At 40.6% G+C, this 27529-nt stretch overlaps 1 protein-coding gene across 1 annotated transcript in view; it reads right to left on the reverse strand.

The window, feature by feature from the left end:
- The window catches only part of smarcc1.L (SWI/SNF related, matrix associated, actin dependent regulator of chromatin, subfamily c, member 1 L homeolog), a 50292-nt gene that overhangs the window by 15073 nt on the left and 7690 nt on the right, over positions 1-27529 (reverse strand). Inside the window, 18 exon segments of the mRNA NM_001086863.1 lie at positions 6517-6576; positions 6690-6803; positions 6905-7058; positions 7140-7253; positions 7882-7953; positions 8773-8894; positions 9149-9186; positions 9604-9663; positions 10084-10208; positions 10544-10656; positions 12940-13065; positions 13419-13494; positions 14547-14616; positions 15886-15955; positions 16073-16165; positions 17100-17181; positions 22082-22167; positions 25090-25209. Coding sequence (NP_001080332.1) covers positions 6517-6576; positions 6690-6803; positions 6905-7058; positions 7140-7253; positions 7882-7953; positions 8773-8894; positions 9149-9186; positions 9604-9663; positions 10084-10208; positions 10544-10656; positions 12940-13065; positions 13419-13494; positions 14547-14616; positions 15886-15955; positions 16073-16165; positions 17100-17181; positions 22082-22167; positions 25090-25209 — 1695 coding nt within the window.

The raw sequence follows: 27529 nt of genomic DNA on the forward strand, positions 1-27529 counted from the left end.
ATGCTGTACCCGGCTAGACTACGCGTGCAGGCAGACGGCCGCACCTACTTCTTTACATCGCCTCAAGAGCTGAACCACTGGCTGGACGCGCAGGGAGCCCATGCGTAGCCCGACATAGTCGGGATGTGGGCCGCTCGACTGGTTCTCCAGGCCCATGTAAGTACTGTGGATTACAATGATTTTTTTTCTTGCCCAGGGGGTCCCTTCCTGTGTCACTATGAGTATTCGGCCTCGGGGGTGAGGCGGTGGAATGCCCGGAGCTCTACACTTGTGCCCGTTGTTGCCCTTTGGGTGGCCGAGATACCACTCTTATTGTTCGGGGCATGACCTGGCATGTGCGGCACTATCCTCTACGCAACCTGCGGAATGGGGCCCCCAGTGGATCGTGGGCTATTATGTTTAGACCATTGGGTCTGCGGCGGATCAAGAATGGAGCACATTGAATACTACAGTTCCTTTTTTTTTTTCTCATTCTTTGGCCTCGGCCTTTATTGCTGATGCAGAATTTTCCTGCCGTTGCTCACGGCGTGGCTTGACTGTCCCCTAATCTAAAGTTAACATTGTGATGTTATGGGTATAGTTCTACCTGCCGACACGGTGGTGCTAGAAGGGGTGGGGGGAATTACTCTGGTTGGGGTGTTAAGTAGTGCACAGTTATTGCACAAAGTTGCTACTATTGTTTTTGCATTTAAATGTTTTACTCAAAGGAATGCTATGTTTCTGAATATTGTGCAGATTGTATACTCAGGCTTACTACAATTTTTGCGGGAGGATGGCTATGAATATCACTAGCTGGAATGTGAGGGGTTTAAACTGTCCCATAAAGCGTAGGCTGGTCATGGACTGCTTGAAAAGGCATAACACGTCCATTGCCTTCTTACAAGAAACGCACTTGATAGGGTCTAAGGTATTGGCACTGAGGAGGCCTTGGGTTGGTTGGGCGTACCACGCCTGCTATTCTACACACTCTGCGGGGGTGACTACGCTGATAGGTAAATCAGTCCCGTTTAGATTTGACAGCATTAAATCGGACCCAAAGGGTAGATTCCTTTTAATACATGGGTATATATACAACTGTGAGATTCTCCTGGCCAATATATACATCCCTCCTCCCTTTGATCCGACTGCCTTGCACTCCCTGGCTGACCACTTAACCAAATATCCGCATGCCTTAGTTATTGCTGCTGGCGACTTCAACGAAGTCATGTCTCCTGACTTAGACAGACTGTGGAAACACACTGACAGGTCTCCACCTACTTCTACTCGCCTAACTAAACTTATAGACTCCATGGCGCTGATTGACATATGGAGAGTGGCCAACCCTGGTAAAACGTTATTCTCTTGCTATACGGCTTCTCACCAGGCCCTCTCGCGCATAGACATGGCCTTTATCAATACTAAGGTACTTCCGTTTATCAGATCCAGCGGTTATCTCCCCAGGGGTATTTCTGACCACTCCCCTATGCAGCTCAGGTTAGAATTGCCACATAAATTGGAGCGGCCTCGACCCTCCGTTCATCCGATGTGGTTAAACATTTTGGATAATTACAAGCAGGTAGAGGGAATCATGAAAGATTTCTTGTCATTGAATGGTGACTGTGAGGTAATGCTTCCCCTTTGGGACTCCTTTAAGACGCTTATTAGGAATTCCATTATTTCGGAAATTGCTGAGTACAAAAAGCAGTCCAAGAAAGCTACCCAGGTGCTGGAGGAAAAGGTGCTAGAATGTGAGAGCCAGGCCGTCACACTCCCCTCCCCAGACAATCTTAAGAAGCTACAGGAAGCGCAAGAAAGGTATGCGCAAGACCTACAGTCGAAGGCGTTAAATAAACACTATTTTAGCAAGGTGAATCTGTATGAATATGGGGACAAGGCAGGGCGCCTCTTGGCCCACATTGCTAAGTCCCATACTTCCCCTCCCCCCATACCGGCCCTTAAAGAAGGGAATTCTCCATACCGAACCTGACATGGTTAAAGATATGCTGGTGGAGTTCTATAAAGACCTGTATGCTAGCAAGCTCACAGCTAATGTGAATGAGACCGTTATTTTTCTAGATTCTCTTAAACTACCAACTCTCTCCCTAGAATTTAAGGAGTTTCTTGATTCTGCTATAACACTTTTGGAGATTCAGGAAGCCATTGACTCCTTTCCGCAGGGGAAGGCTGCGGGCTCTGATGGGCTTCCCATTGAACTTTACAAACGGCATGCCAAGACCTTGGCCCCTCAACTACTGAAAGTGTTTAATGAAGCTTTAGTCCTAGGGCAACTCCCGCAGTCCTTGTATGATGCTGCTATAGTGTTACTCCCCAAACCAGGAAAGGACCCGCAGCTATGCGAATCCTTTCGACCAATATCCCTATTAACCGCGGATGTGAAGATTTACGCCAAAATATTGGCTAAAAGGTTGGGGAAGGTCATAACTCAAATTATTCATCCCGATCAAATCGGGTTCATTCCCGGGAAAACTACTAGTTTGCACACCCGGCGGTTGTATCTCAATCTTTCACTCCCGCATGACAACGTGGGTACCAGAGCAGTTGCTGCCTTGGACATTGCCAAGGCGTTTGATACTGTAGAATGGCCCTACCTGTGGCAGGTTATGGCATCATTTGGCTTTGGACCTAATTTCATTAGAATGACACAACTCCTTTACAAGCACCCTACTGCCTCCCTACGACTCAATTCGTTGAGTACATTAAGCTTTGCGCTTAGCAGAGGGACGCGTCAGGGCTGCCCCCTCTCCCCCCTTTTATTTGCCCTGGCGATTGAACCATTTGCCCAGGCAGTTCGGACTCATCCTCACATTAGGGGGTTTGAGCACGGTTCACATGTGGAAAAAATCCAACTTTATGCTGATGACACGGTGGTATATCTGGGGGACAGGGGGCAGTCACTGCGACAACTAATCGAAATGACAGACAAATTTGGTGCTATATCAGGCCTTAAGACCAATGCCTCCAAGTCAGTACTGCTCCTGGTTGATAAGCAAAATGAGGGTGAACACCTTCTTGACTGCCCTTTGGAAATTGCAAGCTCGATCACCTATCTGGGCATTCAGGTTGCACTACCCATATCGAGGTTTGTAGAGCTTAACGTGGACCCTCTGGTTCATTGGACCCAAACTAAACTCAGGCAATGGGAGTCCCTCCCGATAGGCCCTGCGGGGAGGGTTCAACTTATTAAAATGTTCATTTTGCCGAAATGGCTGTATGTATTGTGGCACGCACCGGTCCTTCTTCCCAAAAAAATGTTTAAGGGAATACACAGCCTCTGTGGCAAGTTTATTTGGGGCGCCTCTAGGCCGAGGCTGCGTCTCACTACCCTAATGCGGCCCAGGGACTGCGGGGGTTTGGCACTTCCAGATTTGTATATCTATTATGTAGCCTCCCAACTTACACATATTTTACCAATGATGCATCAGGACTTATCTCCCCCGCTTCACTATCTCTGGTCCACGGTACTGTCTCACCCGGCTGCAGTCTGGACCATGGTACTGATCAAGAAGCCACAAGCGGCCCGTTCTCCACTACTGGAGCTTCAGGGTAATGTGTTGAATTTGGCGCATAGGATGGTGAACCATGTGGCCTATCTCCCACAAACCCCTATATGGCATAACGCAGTCTTTCCTGCACTTGCCATGGTGAACCCCCCCAGAATTTGGCTGGACCTAAATATACACACCCTAAACGACATGTGGGATGATGACCAAATTATATCAATGCCACGTCTGATGGAGGAAAGGGGCCTCCCTAGCACGCAATGGCTGACTCACCATAGGCTGAATGTAATTTTGACTAGACTTTTCCATGACAAAGGAATAGTGATTGCTAACTCCCCAACAGTTGATGCTCTCTTGGAAACTACTCACAAAAGGAAAATATCTACATTATATAAGCAACTAAGCAAGCCAGTATATGTTGACACAGATCTCAAGGCTAGGGATGCTTGGGAAGGGGACCTGGGTACTATTCATGATGATCAATGGGAGTGGGTACTGGGCACCCCCAAGATAGTGGCACATTCGTATAAACATTCGTTGTTGCAATTGTATTTAGTCCATAGAGCTTACTATACTGTACATCGACTGTTTGTCATGAAACTTTCCCCGACTCCCAACTGTATAAGGTGTAAAGTGAATGTTGCTACGTTATTGCATACACTGTGGGACTGCCCCAATGTCCAACCGTACTGGGTCGGTATAACTTCTTGGTTGTCCGCTAAAATACCTGACTGGGGAAAGGGTGATGCACGGAATTGTTTACTGTCTATAGACCTGGGAGAATCTCTGGACACCAGTACTTTGCACTTTGTTACAAAAGCCTTATTCCAGGCCAGGAGGCTTATCACTTTGCACTGGAAGGACCCTTTACCCCCGACTCACTTGGAATGGATAAAAGCCATGGATGATTTAGCCAAACTGGAACGGACCATCTTGGACAAAAGAGGTCAACTTTTAAAATATGTGGTGCTTTGGCGGCATTGGACTGGTATGGGTGGGGAGGGAAACGAACCCAATGCATAGTCTGTTGTATGCTGGTATGATGTGTGCCATCTAGTGTGGTACTGGATTACGCTATCATTTTACAGAGTATTGGAATGTAAGCCCTTTTGTGCACAACAATTGTATCTGAGACCTGGCGGTCTATTTTCTCTGTTACTTTCTGTGCTTGTTTAATAAAACTTCTTTGAGTAAAAAAAAGAAAGGGAGAATGATGCCAATGCGTATGTGGGATAAAGAGGAGATGCTACTACAGTGCACCTCATACATGCAGAAGAACTAGGGTTTTCATTGGTTAATTGGTTGGGGTCTCTAAAATTGGTAAATTAATTTTATATGCCCTCTCCTCCCTAACCAGGCAAAACAGCTGCTTGGTGGTTTTGTTTTTCTTTTACAAACACTTGCAGTTCATTGTCTTATGGTTCCAATTAGATCACTCTAAGTATATACACTGCTTAAAAATGATATACACATTCACACACATAAATCTCTGCTTTCATGTAGCCCAGTATAACGGTTTCCGGGCACGGTGTACATGACAAATGGATTTTTTGTCAGAGCCTCAGTGACAGGGTCATTAGCTGATAAAGCTTTTCAGCTTCTGCACAAACCCAGTTACTATGCAGATTGTAGGCCTTTGCTTGGCTATAGCATCACAACAGCACAACAGCCGGGCATCAGACAGGAAGTAATGGTATTGTTGGACTGTCTCCCAGACTTGTCATGGACATTGTGTAATTATCATTGCCTTAAAATGCAGGGGCACAGATTAAATGGAAGCCTTTAAAAGGAGTAAAATTAAACGGGAATCAGGCAGAATGCAGCAGCTCCCCATAAACCAAGGACAAGCAGTTGGACAACCTGCAGTTTTAATAAAACAAATTCCGCTCTACCAAGTATTGTTAGTAGCATACTGGATAAGTCAGATGGAAGACAGCAGTAAAAGAACATGAAAGGTTCTTAAAGGGGAACTATCATGGAAATGAAAATTTAAAGAGCTTCATCATACTGAAGTAAGAAAGTTTCTAAATACAATCAATTAAAAATTCTACATCATTTCTGAAATAATCAAGTTTATATTCACTATTCCTCTCTCAGCATCTGTTTCTCTTCATTCTCTCTTCATTTAGCAGTTGGGTGTCAGTAGAATGAACCAATATATCTTATAGGGGGGTTCCCTTTCCTAGCAGATGTATTAGAACTCACTCAACTGATTCCAGTACAAACAAAATCTAACAAAATAATTTCTTTTTGCACAAATCCTGCATGTAGAGAGACAGAATTTCTTGTGATTTTAATAGAGTGAGCTCTAATACATCTTCTAGGCAAAAATTGCCCCCTATAAGATATACTGGATCATTCATCAGACACCCAACTCCTGAATGAAGACAGATTGAGAAAAAACAGATGCTGAGAGAGGGATAGTGAAGGTAACCCTGATTATTTCAGAAACAGTACAGCATTTTTAATTGTATTTAGAAAGTTTCTTACATCAGTATGATTACATTTTCATTTTTTTAGTTCCCCTTTAAGAACCTTTCCTATTCTTTTACTGCGGTCTTCCATCTGAATTATCCAGTATGCGACTAACAATGCCTGGTAGAGAGGAATTTGTTTTATTAAAACTGCAGCTTGTCAAACTGCTTGTCCTTGGATTATGGGGATCTTATAATAAATTTTCATTTTCACAAAAGTTTTTTTTCAGCCTCAGATACCCTCAAATATTAGGCATAACAGAAAGAATGGTGAACTAGATCATATTACATTCAAAACATACTGCTTAAGTAATCCTATGGGAAGCACAAAGCATGTTAACCAAGTCTGCTGCAGAAGAAAACCAACAGAATTTTGAAGTGGCAACACATTCCTTAGCACTGTACGATAGAAGGGTACACTCATCAAGTATACAGATTACATGAACCCTATTGACGTGGTTTCATTTGTCATGATAGTGATAGTTTGCCAATGTTTCAAGGGTTTTTCAGATGTCTACTGTTAATGCAATATCCAAACTCACCTCTAGGAGCAGCAGGGTTTCCTGTTCTGTCCACTCCCTTCCAGCACTGGCAGATTTACTCTAGGTGCAAAACAAAAAATATATACAAAAATCAAGACTTGCAAAGCAGACAATCTCACACACTTCCATTGAGCCAGTCTCAAAGTAAGAAATATGCCAATGAAGTTTCCTACCTTTGCTAAAGTCTTCTTTGAATAGATTTCTGTTCGTAAGCCAAAATTTTGGAGGTCTGTTGGTTTCTCTTTCATTTTTTCAGGGAAATTTAGCATCTGCTGGGCAGGAGGTACCTGCGTTGGCAAAATAAATACAAGTGAGCTGCGTTCGACAAAGTTCACTACCACGTAGCAGCACTCTAGGCAGGCTAGTTCGGTCACAATAAAATTCCTACCTGTGGAGTCCTCATATGTAGAGGCACCAGCCCAGAGGGGGTATCAGCAAGCACGTTAAAGTGAGGAGTTGGGGGTGGGCCCATAGCCATAGGCCGGGAATCTGCATCCACCTGGTAGTTGACAAGACCCCACTGCTCTAGAAAGGCATGCGCCCTAAAACAGAGCAAAAATCATATCAAGCACTGCCACATGATTCGCCAACTGTGAAAAATACCCCTGAATGTTTCAACTAACCTCATTACTGCACAAACATCTCCGCTGAGGTTCCTCCGGCAAGCTGTGCTCGTCAGATATTCCTGTGGGTTCAGCCGGTATGTGTCGATTATAAAGTTGCGGTAGGCCAGGTATCTGGAAGAGTAATTGGAACATCAAGTTACATGCAGACACAACAGAAACAAAAATGTTACGATACAGCATGTGTTCCCCCACTGGCCCTAGGTCATGGCTGGGTGTCCGACCATGAAAGTCGGTTAGGGGTGAGTGTATATTTTTGTGCCCTGAAGTTATCCCATACTAGGTAGCCCAAGGTTAAAGCTGGCATATATGCCCATATTTTACAGGGCAGTTTGGGCAATTTCAACCATACTGTCTGACCAGACATGTAAACCAGGATTGTTTCAAACAATCATCCTGTAATTCTATCTTCCAGGAGATAAGCAGTTGTATTCTGAAAACAGCATCTCCTGATGCACCAGGACAACTAGTAAATGGGCAGGTTATGAAGTCAAGAGGCACTCCTGTAATATTACAATCTGTATGGGAACTAAAACTCACTTAACACCAACAGTTTACAGGACAGGGACTATCACACAAATACAGCATACTAAGTTATACTCCTTAGGGCATGTATGTGTTCATAGGAAAAGAAAAACATATACGATTTACATATAAGCTGCCAAATGCAGCGGCAGGGTACAACATTCCAATTCAGAAACGTTACTGGGGTTCATGAATGAAATAAATGTAATGTACTCACATCTCTGGTGTCTTTGATTTATTCTTTCCATTGAAGAACTCTGGAAGGGCTCGACGCTCAATCACGTGAATGCTGAAAAACAAACACACCATACTTTCATTCTACAGTGTTTAGGTGATTCTGTGTACTACCTATCCATGCATTATGTGCCATTCCCATATAAACCCAATTTACATTCAAACTATAGCTTTGTAACCATTGTTTGTTGAAGAGCCCAGTTCGCTATAAAATAATGTAAAGTGATGCGCAACTTGCTGGCAATATATAAATAAATGATAATAAAACTGAGAAGGTCTGACAACCACTGATCTCTACTGGCCAGAAAAATGTATATAAAATCAAACTGGAGCAAGAGCTCCCTCTAGAGGCCACAGTCATCAACCTACAATACGTCACACTTTGCGTTGATCTGCGCTCCGTTTTAAAGAAAATTATGTTGCCTTCCTGGAAGGTGGGTTGCACAGAGACAATCCTTGATGAACTGGCCAGCAGAAGGACTTTTACATGGAGTCATTTTTATGCGTACTGAAAACAAAGCAAGAAAAAGGGACTTCTGTCCAACTCAAACATGGAGGTCTGAACCGAGCAGCTCAAACGTACTGTCCCCGGCTATCCAAATACAGTAATATATAAAAGGGAAAAGAAAACTTTGGTTTTTAGTCCATTACAAGTGAACTATAAACACAAATGTAGTTAATATACTGGACATTACTTTACCCAAATTTACATAAAACCACCCAAAAAACAGGACAATGTAAGAGTAGAACATGAAAATGTATTGGAGAGTCTGTGGGGCCCAAAGAAGCAGAAAAGGGGGCCATCCAAACACACCATTTTGACGTGCCTGTTTTAAATCAAAAGAAGGAAAAAAAAGCAGGCCTACGGCTTTACCCGTTATAGTCGAACCATGCTGCATAGCTTGGAATGATGATGTGGTTTGTCTGCTCTGTCACATTATCTTCACCGTTGTCCATTATTCTGCTCTGATCTCCCCTGCTGGGGTCCTCATCTTCCTGTAAATGTAAGATTAATGGACAATCAAAGACTGCACCCCTATATTAAATGTGCTTTATATAAACTACCAAAGTATATTTTTACAAATGTTTGTGTGTATGAACAAACATCCCAAACTCACATTAACAGGCATTTAAATAACTGCTCCCTGCTCTTTAAATCCAGTTAAAGTGCTTCTTGCCATCTCAAAGTATAAAGACTTTAGGTTATGTTACATTAATGTATTTTGGAAATCTAAAACATGAAACATTACCTTTCCACTAGCAGCAACCGTCTCTTCCTCTTGTTCATCTATAATTAGAAAAAAAGGTTTCATTTTGCTGCAAGATAAAGTAATGGTGCCAACTCTACATCTTAACTTAAACACCTTAGTGCAAGTGACCCCTAATGTCAGTAAAGGGGAAAAATTTCATTTTACACAAGAAATCCTCCGAAAGTTACCGTGGCTGGAATTATAGTATTGCACTGGTAACTAGAGCTGGGCCTGGCAGGAGCCCTGGGTATGACTTAGCAATGGATCTCATATTGTCAAGTACCCCAAAGTACCTCTACAGCCATCTTAGGTGTATAATTGATTTTGCTAGAGGCACAAAGGGCCCACTTGATCTCAAATTTAAAAAAAATAAAAAATAAAAAGGGGGGGGGGGGCTTTACACACATTTACTTGACCAAAATTAGCACTACTTTAAGAATGAAGAAAATACTAACCAAGGTCTGCAACCACTCCTCCCTTTACAGGTGTGTGTTCACTGTCCTTCTTTGGGTTTACTAAAAAGATAAAGTAAGGGTCAAAATAAAGCTCAAACCTTTCAGAGTTATTCATAAAAGTAAATAAACCTTGTCTCCCCCCCCCCAAAACCAACCAATCAGCACAGGCAGCAAGTAGCAACATACAGTATAGATAAAAGGAACCATTTGCTTGCAGTGATGATGCAAGGAGAAGAAGAGTCAAAATTCCAGCCAAACTCTAGAGAACATATAGCAAATCTGAAGATATGGTGTCCAAGTTAAAAGCAGCTAAACATAAATACACAAAATGACAAATCCAAATCAGTGCTCTGTTTTAAGCATTTAGCATGGAGTTGAACTGTGTCCAACCAATCATTGGAAGCCAAACCATCTCCTGTAGATTCAACGGAGCAAGTATGTGTGCCTCACACTATCACAGCATTTGTGCCAACAACTCACCATTCTTTGGGAGCAACACTTCTTCCATGTTTGGGACTGGGGTTGGATCCTCCATATCCTTTGTAAGATCCTCCTGCTCATCATCTTCCTTCTGTCCTCGCCGCTTACCATACAGACCACCTGGACTGATGGAATAAGAGTAAAGGATTTATAACAAACCAATCGGAATAATGGAAAAACAAGCAATAGCATTTAGTCCCTGTAGGGCTTTTAGAGCAAGCAAAACAATCAATTCTGTAATTAGGCACAATGCTTCCAGAGGATTGAGTTACAGTCACTAAATCCAAGAGGTTTAGAAGACCGCAAAGCATAATAAAAAAAAGAGAACAATTACAGACTATGCACCTGCTTCTCTCCCCAGCTGTCACTTTATCCCACCTTGCAGCCAGGAAGATCCCATGTAGTTTTTGCCACTGAACTTCAATTTGAAGCTTAGTTGCAAGTAAACTTGTATACATACCCTTTCTTGCCTGATTTCTTTCTAGATTCAGATGCTGGAGGAGAAGGAGAGCGTTTTCTCTTTTTAGCACTTCCAACAGCCTTTCGCTCTTTCCTCTCTGGACTTCGCACAGCCTAGAGTAACAAAGAAGAAAGTTACTGATTTATATTTCCGTGAAATCTTTTGTACCAAAATTACACAGCACAAGAAAAAAAATCGTACCAAGTAACAGAATCCCTCTCATTTTGTCTCATTGCCTAAAGGTACCATAGCCTAAGGGTGTCATTTATATACCACCAGTACAATAATAATAATAATAATAATAAAAAAAAGTACAGGGATCAATATATTTAAAATCTGCAAATATATTAAGAGGGTTAACATAGTGCGCTGCTGTGTAACTAATTTAAAGTAGAGGAACAAATCACATACAGACTACTGCAACACACTGCTCTATGGACAACTCTTATTTAAAGGAGAGCTAAACCCTAAAAATTAATATGGGTAAAAATGCCATATATTATATAGTGAACTTATTGCACGAGGCTAAAGTTTCAGCTTGTCAATAGCAGCAATGATCCAGGACTTCAAACTTGTCACAGGGGGTCACCATCTTGGAAAGTGTCTGTGACACTCACATGCTCAGTGGGCTCTGATTGGCTGTTGAGAAGCTAAGCTTAGGGCTCGTCACTAATTATCCATCAGAAAATGAGCTTCCCTGGCTGTAATATAAGCTGATGCTACAGGTTTGCTGATTATTAAATTCTGATGCTAATTGCACTGGTTTCTGTGCTGCCATGTAGTAATTATGTGTATTAATTACTAATCAGCCTTATATTGTGACATTTCTATTCTATGTGTACTGTATATTGTGAGTGGCTCCCTAAACTCAGTAAGTGACAGCAGCACAGAGCATGTGCAGTGAATCAGCAGAAAAGAAGATGGGGAGCTACTGGGGCATCTTTGGAGACACAGATCTTTACTGCTAAAGGGCTGTGGTTGCCTTGGGCTGGTACAGAAGCACAAAACATCATGTACAACATTTCTAGCTACTTATTTAGTTAGGCTTTAGTTCTCCTTTAAACTGACCCCAATCCAACCAGCATAAACACTGCTGCAATTATTACTGTTTACATACACAAGAATTTCACCAGAATAGATAAACTGTTATCCCCTTTTTCAAACATTGAGGGACATATCCATTCAACTATGCATTATTCATGCCTGGAAGCTGGATTAAAACAGATGAAAGTTAAAGTCAAACTAAGTTTAACCCTTAACCATCCTAGTTTTGACTACTTCCTTCAGCCACAAAATCAGCCCGACAATCAGGTTTAAAGAGCCCAAATAAGGGTTTCAGTTAAGGTTATCACCTTTTCTTGAAAAAATACTGGCCTTCCTATATATATATATATATATATATTTATCTTTTTTCCATATTAATAACATTGGGATCAACCATCATTTTTACCGGCCAGGTGGCAACCCTAGTTTCAGTGCAGTATGCCAGTATTAATAGTAAAAAAGTTTTATAAAAATCTCAGTAGAGATGGCTTATAAAACAGTGCTGGCAGTATATTGCACTGAAGTCAGGCGTTCCACTTGACATAACTCAAACTCAATGCAATACAACTGGGACAGAACATGTTTAGTGATAGTTTCAGAGCTACATCTTGAAGTATTGTAAACGAACTTTGTCTTAAGCAGTAGATGAAGTTGGGGGATTAGCTTGTACCTGGAAAGGTCTCTCAAACTTAAAGGAAAACTATACCCCCAAAATGAACACTTAAGCAACTGATAGTTTATATCATATTAAGTGGCATATTAAAGAATATCACCAAACTGGAATATATATTTAAGTAAATCTTGCCCTTTTACATCTCTTGCCTTGAACCCCCATTTCGTGATGGTCTCTGTGCTGCCTCAGATCACCTGACCAGAAATACTACAATTCTAACTGTAACAGGAAGAGGTGTTGAAGCAAAAGACAGAACTCCGTCTGTTAATTGGCTCAAGTGACCAAAGAAGTATAGTTTGTTAGGTCTGTTTGTGAGTACAGTGAATCGTATGATCCCAGGGGGCGGCCCTTATTTTTTAAAATGGCAATTTTCTATTTATGATAATCCAATGGCACATACTACTAGAAAAATATATTATGAAAATGGTTTGTTTACATGAAGCAGGGTTTTACATATAAGCTGCTTTATGCAATATCTTTTTATAGAGACCTACATTGTTTGGGGGGGTATAGTTTTCCTTTAAGTACAGATTTAAAGTAAAACAGTTTGTTAAAATCAGAGAAACCGCTTCCCCCCTATTACCTCCTCATTCTTTTTTTTTTTTTAAAGTTTTTTATTTAGAATTTTAAACATAACACAGTTAAGAACAATAAAGAGACAGAAAAGGGAGAAAGTTACCTCCTCATTCTTTAATGAAATTCTTTGGCGGAAATTAGCCCCCTTCTTATTTTCATCAACCTCATAGTCTTCCTCGTTCATCCATTCATTAAATACATCCATATCCATGATCCACTTTGCATGAACCTGAAAGGAAAAAATTAATTCCAGTATATGGAGCTATTGCGACAGCTGAAAGTGCAGCCTTATTGTCTATTTTGGAGCAAAGGTTTAAGTTAAAAGCCTAATAACTGCCCTTTATTTCAATACATCTACAAAAACTATGTGTACCGGCTATTTCCATCATAAAGTAAAATTTATATACATGCTTCTGCACAGGAAATTTGTTGTTGTTGTCACAGCGTACATGGTTATAGTGGTTGTAGGGAAAGGTCTACTCAAAATATACCACTACATTAGTAACAAATTGCAAATGGACCCAACACTGAGGAAATACAGTAAATCCATTTTTTTGTGTTCAAAATCAAACTACTACTTACTTTCCATGGTTTTTCTGGAATGGGAGCATCTTCCACTTCTGCTTCTAAATCAGAGGCAGGAATCCAGGTATCATAGCTGAAAGAGAAGCCAAACATGAGCCTATGTGTGGATATTTTCCATTGCTGCAGCACAAATCATTAAGTCTGCTCTCATCATTGCACGCACGTGTATTAACAGCTAGTTTTGCACAGAGGTCAGAATTTCCTCCAGTTAATGATATAGACTAGTGCTGTTGGGATGGGGGGTCAATTACAGACAAGTGTAATTATAAGTTTACCAGTCTTTATTCTAGGCCTCCCTAAGAGATTCGACCTTTGCTCTGGGCCCCCCTTAGCTCAAAACAAGGTTACAGGTATATTCATGTACATTCAGCCACAGCTCCAAGTAAATAATTATTTGTCCCAAAGTGCTGTCCTAAAGCTTGGCATTCAAGCATACATAGAAGAACTAGGGATGCACAAAATACATTTTTTTACGATTCGGCTAAATACCAAATCCTTTGTGAAAGCTTTGGCCGAATATTGAACCCTAATTTGCATATGTAAATTAAGGGGGAGGGGAAAGATAATCAGGCACACCGTTAAATTTTTGAATTTCATGTTTGGGGGGAAATTTGTGCATTGGGTTCGGCCAGGTACTTGGATTTGGCCAAATCCAAATCCTGCTGAAAAAGGCCGAATCTTTGTTTTGGTGCATCCCTAAGAAAGAACAAATAAGCATTTGGAGCTGCCCCCCAGACCACTGCTCTAAGTCCCTGGGTGGGGGAAGCACCTCAGTTTGGGTACCACTGAAAGTGAAATCTGCAGCACCAATCAAATAGGGGCTGAGCCTTAGTTTTGTGCCTTAGTTTTGAAAGTGTGTTTGAATGTGATGGAGGTGTTTTTCGGGCCAGTGCAGACAGGATGAATAAAAGCAAAGAGCAATGCAGGGCTCACAATTAAAATTTTTATAAGATGCAGCCAAGATTCCTCTGATGTTTTAGTTTGGTGTGAAATGGTGATAATGTTCCAATTGTAACTACTATAGGACTTTTTACAGAATCTTTCTTCTAAATATGAGAAAAGAACAGGAGAATTTAACAGTGTTTAGGTTTAACGGAAAGCGTCAATAATACAAATGATAATTACCTATCAGGATAGTATCCCCAGTGCACTTGAACTTGCTTATCCTTTTTCATAACCGGTCTTAACCACTCATCTGAAAATTAGAAACACATTCGTCTCAGAGCCAAATCTGTCAGATGTCAAGCTTGCCTTTCATTCAAAATGCAGAACATTTAAACTATTAGTAGTAGCTGTCCACGAGGGTCTTTAAATATACTGATGCGGTGCATTATAAGGGGTAATGTATATCCTGAACAAGTACATCACAAATTACACTTACAAATCACACAAACTTGGACTTAAACTAGCACAGGCAGCCAGTAGTTGCACTAAATGGAGAACTGTAGATTGGACAGTTTGCCGAGTGGTAGGATGTTATATGTTCCCATAGTTGACACCTTTCAGTTCACTTTTAGTATAAAGTAGAGGGTGATATCCTGGAACAATTTGCAATTGGCCTTTTTTTTTTATTATGTGTGGTTTTTGAGTTTTTGTTTTGTATTCAGCAGCTCTCCAGTTTGCAATTTCAGCAATCTTGTTGCTAGAGCCCAATTCCCCCAGCAACCATGCATTGATTTGAATATGGAATATGAACTGGAGAGGCCTGAATTGAAAGAAAAGTAGCAATAACAATACATTTACTTACAGAGCATTTGTTTTTTAGATGGGGTCAGTGAACCCCATTTAAAAGCTGGAAAGAATCAGAAGGAAAATAATTTAAAAAATGATAAAAAATAAATACTGAAGACCAACTGTAAAGTTGCTCAGAACTGGCCATTCTATAACATACTAAAAGTTAACTTCAAGATGAACAACCCCTTCAACGCAATATTCCAGCCCTTAACAAAAACCCTCAACCTGCTGAGGTCACTTAAGTTTAGCTATTCAATTACATTTGTAGACTAAAATATGAAAATATTGGGCATCACCTGCTAGTTCCTGTATAACACATTTGTGACCATTTATACGGTCACGCAAATCCTGACTTTGAATATTCTTAAATTTCAGGAAATAAAAAGGAAGGAAGATCCAGACCAAAGCAGAGCTAGCTGCAGATGTGTTTTATTGCATCAACATGTTTCGAGCACCACGCTCTTTATCACATGTTCTTATATTTTAAAACAGACACCAAATTCCTTATATAATTTCCAACAGAACAATATGGTTATTACTCTGCAGTAGAACAAATACATATTTATTTTTGAGGCTTCATCCACTGAACGAGCAGACAAAATTAAAATCTATGACTGCTAAGATGCTAAGGATATTAATAATAGAGACAAGAAGAAAACTAATTCAAAATAAATTCTTAAGTGCTCTGTTTCCAGAAGTTCAATTTGCAATGCCATTTATAATCACTTACCATCATCCAGTGAGGTAGGATTAGGGTACACATGATGGGAGGCCTTTAGCTTCTCTTCTGTCACTGCTCCCTATAGAGAAATAGTTACACTAGTAAAAAAAAAATACAGGCTACGTTTGGTTAGAAAAGTTAAACATTTTTAGACATTAGGGAAATATTTGAGTATTTCCCAGAAAGGGTCAAATACCTGATGACGTTTCACTATATCTTTCAGTTTGTTCGCCAACTTCAGTTCAATATCTGGAACGAGGTAGACTGTTGGCCTGCTCAAGCAGTTGTTCTGGGCAAAAGTAATAAGAAACACGACATGTACGTTAACATTTTGTTCCAATTTTCATTATAATACACAAGAGCCATGAATAAAATGTAAATTATATCATTAGAAATGGTGTTTAGTGCTGTCATTGGTTATAATCGGAGCTTAGTGATGTCATTTCCGACACATGACTCACTGAAATTTGTGTATTATAATAAATAAATGACCCCCTGTTGCAAAATATGAGGATATTAGAAGTTACCTCCGAGTTCCATGACCTGTATAAAAACACACTCCCTTCGGCCTCGTACTTTTATATGGTCATGAAACTCCTTGGTAACTTATAATATCCTTATAATTTACAAGAGGGGTACTTTATTCACTATATAATACACAAAAGTCATGAATATCCTGTAAATTATATCCTTATAAACACTGACAAGTGATGTCATCAGTTATAAACGGTGAGTAGTGATGACATTTGTCACATGACTCACTAAAACTTGTGTATTATAATAAATAAAGTACCCCTTGTTAGAAAATATGAGGATATTAGAAGTAACCTCGGAGTTCCACGACCCGTATAAAAGCACTTAGCATTCGGCCTTGTGTTTTATCCTCAGTAACTTATAATATCCTTATATTTTACTACGTAAAATATTCACTACGTATTATGCAAAACCCATAGCTACACAATTAAACTATATAAAGGTATAATTCATGCTGCATTCAGTGTTAGTGGGTACAGACCAATAAGGTAGACTGAAAAACACTTATTTTGCTGTGCAATGAAACACACAGAACTCCCCACAAGTTCAACAGTGTATGTGACGAGAGCAAGATGAACTCAAGTCCTGCCCTTATTGGTCAGAGCACTGTAACAAGACTGGCATAGCCACGGATATTGCAGTCATAACAAGCAAGCAGTGACCTAGTATGCCACAAAACCCATAATTACCTGCATCAATGTTTTTTCAATGGTCATAAACATTTCTACGTTGCGATCCATCCTGGAGGGATTCTGCAAGTCAAATCTTCTCCTGATGTTCCAGAGAAAAGCAAAAGTGGTTAGCCTTCAGTTCAGCATAGAGTCGTGCAATATATGTATGCCTGACTAAATGTATAATTGATCCCTATAATGCCCCTTAAAGGAGAACTAAAGCCTAACTAAAGAAGTAGCTAGAAAGGTTGTAAATGATGTTTTGTGCTTCTGTACCAGCCCAAGGCAACCACAGCCCTTTAGCAGTAAAGATCTGTGTCTCCAAAGATGCCCCAGTAGCTCCCCATCTTCTTTTCTGCTGATTCACTGCACATGCTCTGTGCTGCTGTCACTTACTGAGCTTAGGGAGGCACTCACAATATACAGTACACATAGAATAGAAATGTCACAATATAAGGCCGATTAGTAATTAATACACATAATTACTACATGGCAGCACAGAAACCAGTGCAATTAGCATCAGAAGTTAATAATCAGCAAACCTGTAGCATCAGCTTATATTACAGCCAGGGAAGCTCATTTTCTGCTGGATAATTAGTGACGAGCCCTAAGCTTAGCTTCTCAACAGCCAATCAGAGCCCACTGAGCATGTGAGTGTCACAGACACTTTCCAAGATGGTGACCCCCTGTGACAAGTTTGAAGTCCTGGATCATTGCTGCTATTGACAAGCTCAAACTTTAGCCTCGTGCAATAAGTTCACTATATAAAATATGATTTTTTTAGCCACATTCATTTTTAGGGTTTACTTCTCCTTTAAAGGGGGTTGGGTTGTTCACCTTCCAACACTTTTTTCAGTTCAGTCGGTTTCGCACAGCTCTCCAGAAATAAACACTTTTTCCAATTACTTTTTATTTTCTATGTGTGACTGTTTTCCTTATATTGAAGTGAAAAAGCAGCTCTGTGAAAAGGGGGTCGACGACCCTGTAAACCGTTCTAAATTGATACATTTCTTATGTTTGTCCCTGCTGAGCAGAATCCCTGAGTTTCATTACAGGCAGCTGTTAGAATTGATACAATAGTTACTGATACTCCAGAGATGCTGCTGAGAAATGGATCAACTAAATGTTGCAAAATGGTAACAGTTTGAGTCTGGCAGCTCAGTATTTCAGGCGCAGACTCTAAACACCAGAGACAGGGACATTAAGATTTTGGAAGAACTGTAAAAAAATAAAAAGCAATTGAAAAAAAAAATCTATTTCTGGAGAACAATATGAAAACAACTCAACTGAAAAAAGTGTTTGGAAGGTGAACAAACCCTTTAAAGGAGAAATAAACCTGTTCCGAAAAAAAAACCTGTACCGCCCATCACAGGTAGACCCCCCTCCCTCCTTCCCCCTGGCTAATTAAACCCCCGGGGAAATGCTCCGTACTTACCCCTCGCCGCAGATTCTTCCAGCGAAGTTCCACGCGTCCATCTTCTGCGTACTCGGTAAGCTGACTGCGAGATTTGCAATTTCCGTGTAATTCCGCGCATGCGCAGTTCTGCAAACCGACAAACTGCTCATGCGCTGAAATACCGATCTCGCTTACAGAGGAGCCGGAAGGTGGATGCGTGGAACTTCGCTGGAAGAATCTGCGGCGAGGGGTAAGTATGGAGTATCGGGGGGGGGGGGTACGGGTTTTTTCAGAACAGGTTGATTTCTCTTGTAAAGGAGCTAAGCAGTAACAATGAAAATGGCTAGAAAAGTCATAATATACGGATCTTACTGACCCAACCTAAGGTTAGTGGCCCACGATTTTGAGAGTGTTTGGTCTTATCACTGAGATCAATTTAAATTGGCAGCTATTTGACACACAAAGCTACTAGAAATCGCCTGTCATCCCAAAACACACAGAGACCATTTTTTTTTTGAGTGATTTATTAGAAATAGCAAGCCCACTCAGAAGTATTGAAATCTACAACAGCAAAACACAAAGGGAGACTAGTAGCTGCGCTAGCATGTACATTTTAGGAAGAGGTAGTACGGCATGTCGATAGCATATAAGAACGTGTGTACGCCATTTCCAGACAACACGCAATGTCTGCGAAAGTGCGTTTCTGGTATGTAAAGGTTAAGGAGGTAGATCTTTTCCGTTTCCTGTGTGGGTGTTGAAATTAGTGTGTTGCACTGGGATGTAAATCTTCTATACTTGAAGCGTTTGAGGAGTTGCCCAGTGGAAACACTTGTATCAACTGTCTCCACCCTGCAGTCCTCCAGTTAACTGGTTCAGGTGCTTACAAAATTTGCTCACTTTAAAATTCAACTTTTATTGCTCTCATTTAAAAAACAGACCACGCTGCCTGATACACACAACGCTGAAAACGCGTTTCACCGGTTATCCGGCTTCTTCAGGGGCAAGCCACTTATGCCCCTGAAGAAGCCGGATAACCGGTGAAACGCGTCGGGAGGCATAGGTGGACGGTAGGGGACCAGCTCCTACACGCTCCCAACATAGCCAGGTAGCTATTTCTGGGGGAAAACACGGAAGGGAGGTGTGGGCAATCTGTATGATACTTTGCCACAAGAATGGCTGAAAACAGATTAATTTGAATATTGAAGCGATTGGGCTTGTAGTAAATTTAATTCATTTTGGAATACCATTATGGTTTGTGGCTGGTGAATTACCACTGTGTAATATCCCCACTCGTTCATCCTATGTTTTTAAAGTGTGTTTTTTTATGGACATGGTCCAGCTTCTCTGAAATGGATTTTCAGCGTTGTGTGTATCAGGCAGCGTGGTCTGTTTTTTAAATGAGAGCAATAAAAGTTGGATTTTAAAGTGAGCAAATTTTGTAAGCACCTGAACCAGTTAACTGGAGGACTGCAGGGTGGAGACAGTTGATACAAGTGTTTCCACTGGGCAACTCCTCAAACGTTTCAAGTATAGATACATTATGGTTATTTAACTTGCGGGTGTGTGGATACTTAGTAGCACTTTCTTTGGTACTCTATTTAAGGAACTGGGATGTAAATCACTCAGAAACCGAAATCCCCTTGCAGAAAGACGATCGATTTGTCACCAAAACTCCCTTTTAAAAATTCACGGGCGACTAATCGTCCCGTATGCCACTACCCTAAAGGTTCAGCGGCTCTATAGCAGGAACGATCCAGGCCTTAATTTTTTGTGTAGTTTTCCATCTTGGATTTTGTTAGGCCTTCCTGTGACACGCAAGTGCCTAGTGGGCTCTGAGCAGCTGTTGAGAAGCTAAGCTTAGGGGTCATTGCAAATTATCAGGCAGAAATCGAGGTTCGGCTGATATATAAGCGGATGCTACAGGGTTGATTAATAAATTCTCGTGCTAATTGAACTGGTCTCTGAGCTGCTCTTTGTTACAAATTTAGAACAGAAAACAAGCTACCGTATATACTCGCGTATAAGCCGAGTTTTTCAGCACCCAAAATGTGCTGAAAAACTCGACCTCGGCTTATACGCGGGTCATACCGTAGCAACAGTAGCCAATCCCTCACCGGCCGCAGATACGCTCCTTCCGCGGCCCCAACACACCTCCCTCTCCCATAGCGCAGGACTGTCTGTGTGATCGCCGCCCGGAGCAGGTCCAGGAGCTCCGGGCGGCGCGTCCTTCCCTGCCGGCGTTCGCTCTCAAAATGGCGGCGCCCATGGCCGCTATGGGGGAGGGAGGTGTGTTGGAGCCGCGGAAGGAGCGTATCTGCTCCTGGACCTGCACAGACAGTCCTGCGCTATGGGAGAGGCACAGACAGTCCTGCGCTATGGGAGAGGGAGGTGTGTTGGGGCCGCGGAAGGAGCGTACGGTACCTTTTTTCTGCTTTCCTAGGTGCAGCACCTCATTGATCTTCTGAGCAGCCATGACAGGTGGGAGGTCACAGGGAAAACAAGTGGCAATTGTCCAGCTAATAGTTCTGACTCTTAAATCGTTTTAGATAGATTTCTATGCCATAAAACATGATTACACATTTACACATTCACATTTTGAAATCTGACATGGGGCCCCTAGGCTTATACACGAGTCAATACATTTTTCCAGTTTTCTTAGGTAAATTAGGTACCTCGGCTTATACACGGGTCGGCTTATACACGAGTATATACGGTACATATTCTACTCAAATGTCTCTCCACAGAGTCTATGGAATCCATAGCGGAAAAACTATTCGCAAAGTGAAAAGTTATGCCCTTGCGCAAACAAATTTTGCTTTGCGCGAATTTAATATAGCTTTTGCGAAAACGGAAACTGTTTAGCGACCAATTTCGACAGTGGAAGACCTTTCGCGAAGTTTATTGTTTGCACCAACGCGCAGTAAATGTAAATAAAACTTCTTACTGAAATAGTCGTTATGTTTGCTCCAAAAGATTACGACACCTTCAAGCACTTCTTAAGAGTGCGCAATTAAAATTCGCAAATCAATAATCGTTTAAGGAACAGTATTACATTGCGGGTTGTGGATTTTCATTCTTATTGGTGCGAATTGTTTTTCTCTTCGTGACTTTTATTACATTCCCCCAGAGTGTTATTGAAAAGTATTCATATCAAAACCAATTAAATTTTTTCTGTACAATGCAATGCTATATAAAGGTATGGGACCTGTTATCTAGAATGTTTGGGACCTGAGGGTTTCCGAATAATGGATCTTTCCATAATTTGGACTTCCATACCTTGCAAGAAAATCATGTAAACATTACAATAGACTTGTTTTGCTTCCAATAAGGATTAATTATCTCAGTTTGGATCAAGTACAAGGTTGAGAAAAGAGAAATCATTCTTAAAAATGTTGATTATTTGGAGCCTATGGGAGACGGCCTTTCTGTAATTCGGAGCCTTCTGGTTAACGGGTTTCTGGATAACAGATTCCATATCTGTATAAGAATTTTGTCTATTTCAATTAATGGACACTCTCATTGACATAAACACTTCCCCAGTCTAGCAACACTTACTTTTACCTCCAAAAGTTGTAAGAGACAATACAGAGACACAAGCACTTACCATCCTTGATCGCTCCTGTGTTTGTAAGCAGCCCCCAGTATGTGACATAGAGCTCCACCTGCTTTGAAATCCATGAAGCACTTAACCTGGAATTAGAGAAGCGAGTGGTGAGTAGAGCATGAGCACATAGAAACCACTAAGGGGCAGATTTATCAAGGGTCGAATTTCGAAGTTAAATCAAAAGGGTCGAAGTAAAATCGTCAGATCGATCGTACAAATCGAACGATTTAATCGATCGATTTTCAAAGTAAAAAAACGTCGACTTTTTAAAACTTAGCCAAATTTTGGCTCTAGGTTCTAGGAGGTCCCCATAAACTAACATAGCAATTCGGCAGGTTTGAAGTGTCAAAGTTTTTTTTAAAGAGACAATACTTCGATCTTCAAGTGGTCGAATATTCAAAGTATTTTCACAATTCGAATCAGTGTCGAATTTGGCCAATTTGATGGTCGAAGTAGCCAAAAAATATTTTAATTCGAAAATTCACTTCGACCCTAAATGTAAATAAACATCTCTACCAAAGTGCTGGGCAAAATCTGATTCTACAGAGCAATGAACTGTACCCCAGAGACTGTGGGGCTCATTTATAAACAGTGGGCAAATTTGCACCTGGGCAGTAACCCATAGCAACCAATCAGCGCTTCGTTTTTTTTCAGTCAGCTGCAGGTTGAACAATGAAAGCAATCATGTGATTGGTTGCCATGGATTACTGTGCAGGTGCAAATTTGCCCAGTGTTTATAAATGAGCCCCTGTATCTTTACATCCATGTGGCCCAGTTGACAATACAAAGGGTTTTGAGCACCCAAATAACAGTATTTTTGTTGTTTTGCATAATCACATATAATTCTAATGAACAATAAAAATTAGCAGCACTCCAGTATCTTGTAAAAAGTGAAAAACTGTACTTAAGCGCCAAAGGCACAAAGGTAAATATAATAAGGTGCCAGTAATACGAAAAACCCGCAATGTAATATAAAGACTTAAAAACAGGTTGAAACAGCAATTATATTTACAAAAATGTATTAAAGGGGTTGTTCATTTTTTAGTAGGATGTACAGAGTGATATTCTGAGACAATTTGCAATTCGTTTTTATTTTTTATTTGCGGTTGAGTTTTCGTTTTTTATTCAGCAGCTCTGCAGTTTGCAGCTTTAGCAGTCTGGTTGCAAGGATTCAAGTTACCCTAGCAACCAGGCACTGGAATATGAATTAGAAAGGAGCCTAATAGAAAGAGGAGTAGTAAAAAGTAACAATAACAATACATTCGTAGCCTTACAGAGTATTTGTTTTTTAGATGGGGTCAGTGACCCCTGTAAGGGCAGGGGCACACGGGCAGATTCGGGAGATTTAATCGCCTGATTGATAAATAACCCCATGTCAGTGACATCATATCCTGCATTTCAAAAGAAGTAAAAAAAAAAAAAAATAATAAAAAAAAATAAACCGCTGGTGTTTTTTCATATATCAATGTGGGATTATGTTCACAAGCTGAAACTTTTAAATATACGCTTTTCACACTTTTTTTTTTTTAACCATTTGAAGCTCATGGTCTCTGTGTATTGCTGATCAGCGCTGGCCCAATCACCCCTCAGGAGTCGCTACACAATTCTTTTGAAACGCGGCTTTATTTTGGCTCAATAAGTGAGAACAGGCAGTGGGTAAGTGGTACAAACTAACGTGTGTCGTGCCCTTCCTATTGGCACTTCAGAGATTGAAGCTCATGCCCCATTTGTTTGTTGTTAGGGTGGGCTCATGTCCAGAATAGAGGATCTCTGTCTTCATTTTGCTTCCTTGGCCATGTGTAATAATAAGTGGCCACTTCAAGCAATTTCACCATTACTAATAAATATTTCACCATTACTAATAAATACATAAGACCTGTATGTAACCGCCATATTTAAATTGACGTACGGTAAGCGCAAGTATGTTAAAGGGATACTGTCATGGGAAAAAAATTTTTTTTCAAAATGAATCAGTTAATAGTGCTGCTCCAGCAGAATTCTGCACTGAAATCCATTTCTCAAAAGAGCAAACAGATTTTTTTATATTCAATTTTGAAATCTGACATGGGGCTAGACATATTGTCAATTTCCCAGCTGCCCCAAGTTATGTGACTTGTGCTCTGATAAACTTTCAATCACTCTTTACTGCAAGTTGGAGTGATATCACCCCCTCCCTTTCCCCCCCCGCATTAGCCAAACAAAAGAACAATGGGAAGGTACCCAGATAACAGCTGTCTGTTTGCTCTTTTGAGAAATGGATTTCAGTGCAGAATTCTGCTGGACCAGCACTATTAACTGATTAATTTTGAAAAAAAAAATTTTTTTCCCATGACAGTATCCCTTTAAAGTTTCGCTTGGAAGAAAGTAACAATAGAGAAAATTCAATAAGAAACTTTCGGCTGACAAATTTTCTTTTGCAAAAGTATGCCAGCATTCATTTGCCGATACGAAGTTTAGCATTTTGATGATTATGCGTAGTAACTACAAATTACCGACTGATGTCAGAGGCCCATTTATCAAAGGTTGAATTTGAATTCTTGTGAATCTTTTTTTAATTTGAATATAATCACAATTTGATTGGAAGGTTAATTAAGATTAAATTCAAATGTCTAGTATTCGATCGAATAGTTCTGACTCGAAATCTTTAATCTTATTAGATTCATACAAATTTAGTTTTTTTTCCAGAAAAAAAAAAAAACACCTTGGATTTCAGGAAGGCTATTAACATCTCCAAATGGCTCAACAGAACTCTGCCATTGACTTGTACATGAACTCGGCAGGCTTTAGATGGCGAATATTCAAATTAGGACCATGGTGGAGGAATAAAAATTCAAATGTGTGAATTTTGAAACTCGAAAATTCAAATTCAAATTTAGCATTTGACCCTTGATAAATCTGCCCCAAAGTAAGGCGGAGCATTCTGAAGTGAAAATCGGCAAGTAAATTTGTCCATGTTATCGTGGACTTCAGGATAGCAGGATCAAGCAGCTTATGCAGGAGGTACTTACAGGTAGTTTAGTGAAGGCTGGGTTGGTAACGTGTCTTCCAAAAGCATCTTCTTGGAACTGCAGGAGTTGAGATACCAGTGCAGCCAAGGCTTTGTTTGTAGGGGAATCAGCCTGAACATACTGTAACAGAGAAGGCATATGCTATTAGGCTTGGGGGTAAGATTAGGCACACAAAACTAACATTCTGACATTCAATGGTACTAGACCTTGTACATCTGACAACGAGTTACTGGTGTAAGTTACTTGCATTACAACAGGGATAACCAATGCATCACACAGAAAACAATACAGATTCCCAGAGCACGGTAATCACACAAGGATGGGGCACATGGAGGTCACATGAACTACTCGGGACAGACATAAAAACGGTTTTAGTACCTGCGATGATGTGGATGTATCATGGCAAGGCTGGGTGAGCCCTGCTCCCTGGAGGATAGGCGTCACAAAAATAAACAAATATATATATATATATATATATATACTGAATGTATCTGTTGGAAGTACAGTTAAATTGAAGCAAGGGTTAATTGCCAAAAAACAAAATTCCTGCTGGGCCCTTCTCTAATTATCTACCCCCAACAGAAAATTATAAAGTATATTAGAAGTCATGAAGGGGTTCTGTGCCCATATAAAGACACAAGGCTGCAGGCTGAGTTATACAGGGAACTCTGAGTATCACTCATGTATTATAAGGGATAATGTACCCCCTACTGTAAATGATAAGGATATTAGAAGTCACTGAGGGGTTGTTCTGTGACCATATAAAGGCACAAGGCTGCAGGCTGAGTTATACAGGGAACTCTGAGTATCACTCATGTATTATAAGGGATAATGTACCCCCTACTGTAAATGATAAGGATATTAGAAGTCACTGAGGGGTTGTTCTGTGACCATATAAAGACACAAGGCTGCAGACTGAGTTATACGGGGAACGCTGAGTATCACTCATGTATTATAAGGGATAATGTACCCCCTACTGTAAATGATAAGGATATTAGAAGTCACTGAGGGGTTGTTCTGTGACCATATAAAGGCACAAGGCTGCAGGCTGAGTTATACAGGGAACTCTGAGTATCACTCATGTATTATAAGGGATAATGTACCCCTCACTGTAAGTAATACAAATATTAGAAGTTTCGTGACAATATAAAGGCAAAATCCCAAATGTATTTTCAGTGATATAAAAATACAGCATTTTGTAACCATGTAATGGCAAATCAACGTGGATGATTGACTGGAAAAGCATAACAAACAATCACACGTGTCATGCTAGTAAAGTCTTGTGCAGGTGGCCTTAAAGGCAAAATATACAGCCCAATTGAAATGAGCTCATTCAGTTGGGCTTATGTCAAAAATGTGCATAAACACAGTCTGAACTTCTATAGATAAATGTTAATGTGTTATCTTTATACAGACTTACCAGATTCCACAGATTGTGAATGTGTATATTTACCTGTTCCCAACCCATAGAGTCTCACTGCAAAGCAACCCCACCCTCATCTTGTTCTATTGTGCAGTGGTGCATTCTGGGACCTGAAGTTCTGTGCTTTTGTGCACCACCCACTAAAGAAAGCAGAGGGACTTCAAGTCCCAGAATTCCTCACTTTACAATGAAACACAGTGAGGAAAGGGCTGCATTACACTCTCAGCATAAGGCATCCTGGTCTCTCTCTCTCTCTCTCTCTCTACACACATATATAGTTCAGAGGGTGTATATGCACCTTTTCAACATAAAAAACCATAAAATCAACTGTAAAATGTACTTTTGTACTGCTACTAGTAAAATTGTTATAAGCAGAATAAAAACATTTGTAAAATAGAAAAATGTGTCTTACGCAGATTCACAAATAATGAAGGGTCTGCATGAAAAAAAAGTTTTGCAATCTGTGTTCTGTAAGCAGATCAAACAGAAGTGGAGTAGAATTATTTTTTACAAATAAAGGCCCTTGGTTAGTGTAACTCACTTCTATCTAGAGGACAGGGAAACAAAGATTTAGGCAGAATGGGGACCAATTTCTGGCTATGAGACTTCCTGGCTACTAGTCTAAGTCTGGCATTTGGACATAATATCCATGGACAAAGGCAACGAGCCACCCACTGTAATTGTCCCTTCATTTAAATGTCAATGGAGACTCCCCAGCTGCTCTGCAGGCTCCATATTCCTAGTTAGTGCCTAGACTGCTTGTCTGCACAGGCAAAACACAACCATGCATAGCCACTGGCACACACTTTTTTCCATTTGCCGCAACCACCCTGGCATTGACACGAGAAAGCTACATTTTTTTGCAGGTATTCTCCTGAATGCAGAGAGCCTGGATTCAGTATTAACCTTAATTAATTTTGTTAATGAAATTGCAGTTGAAAGTGCTTCTGCACTGCTAGTTCCAACTCTTGAAACAATGCAAGAGAAATCTGCTCTCCTGCAGCAGAGAATGAGACT

Source organism: Xenopus laevis, chromosome 6L (assembly GCF_017654675.1).
Source record: "Xenopus laevis strain J_2021 chromosome 6L, Xenopus_laevis_v10.1, whole genome shotgun sequence".
Classification (NCBI taxonomy): domain Eukaryota; kingdom Metazoa; phylum Chordata; class Amphibia; order Anura; family Pipidae; genus Xenopus; species Xenopus laevis.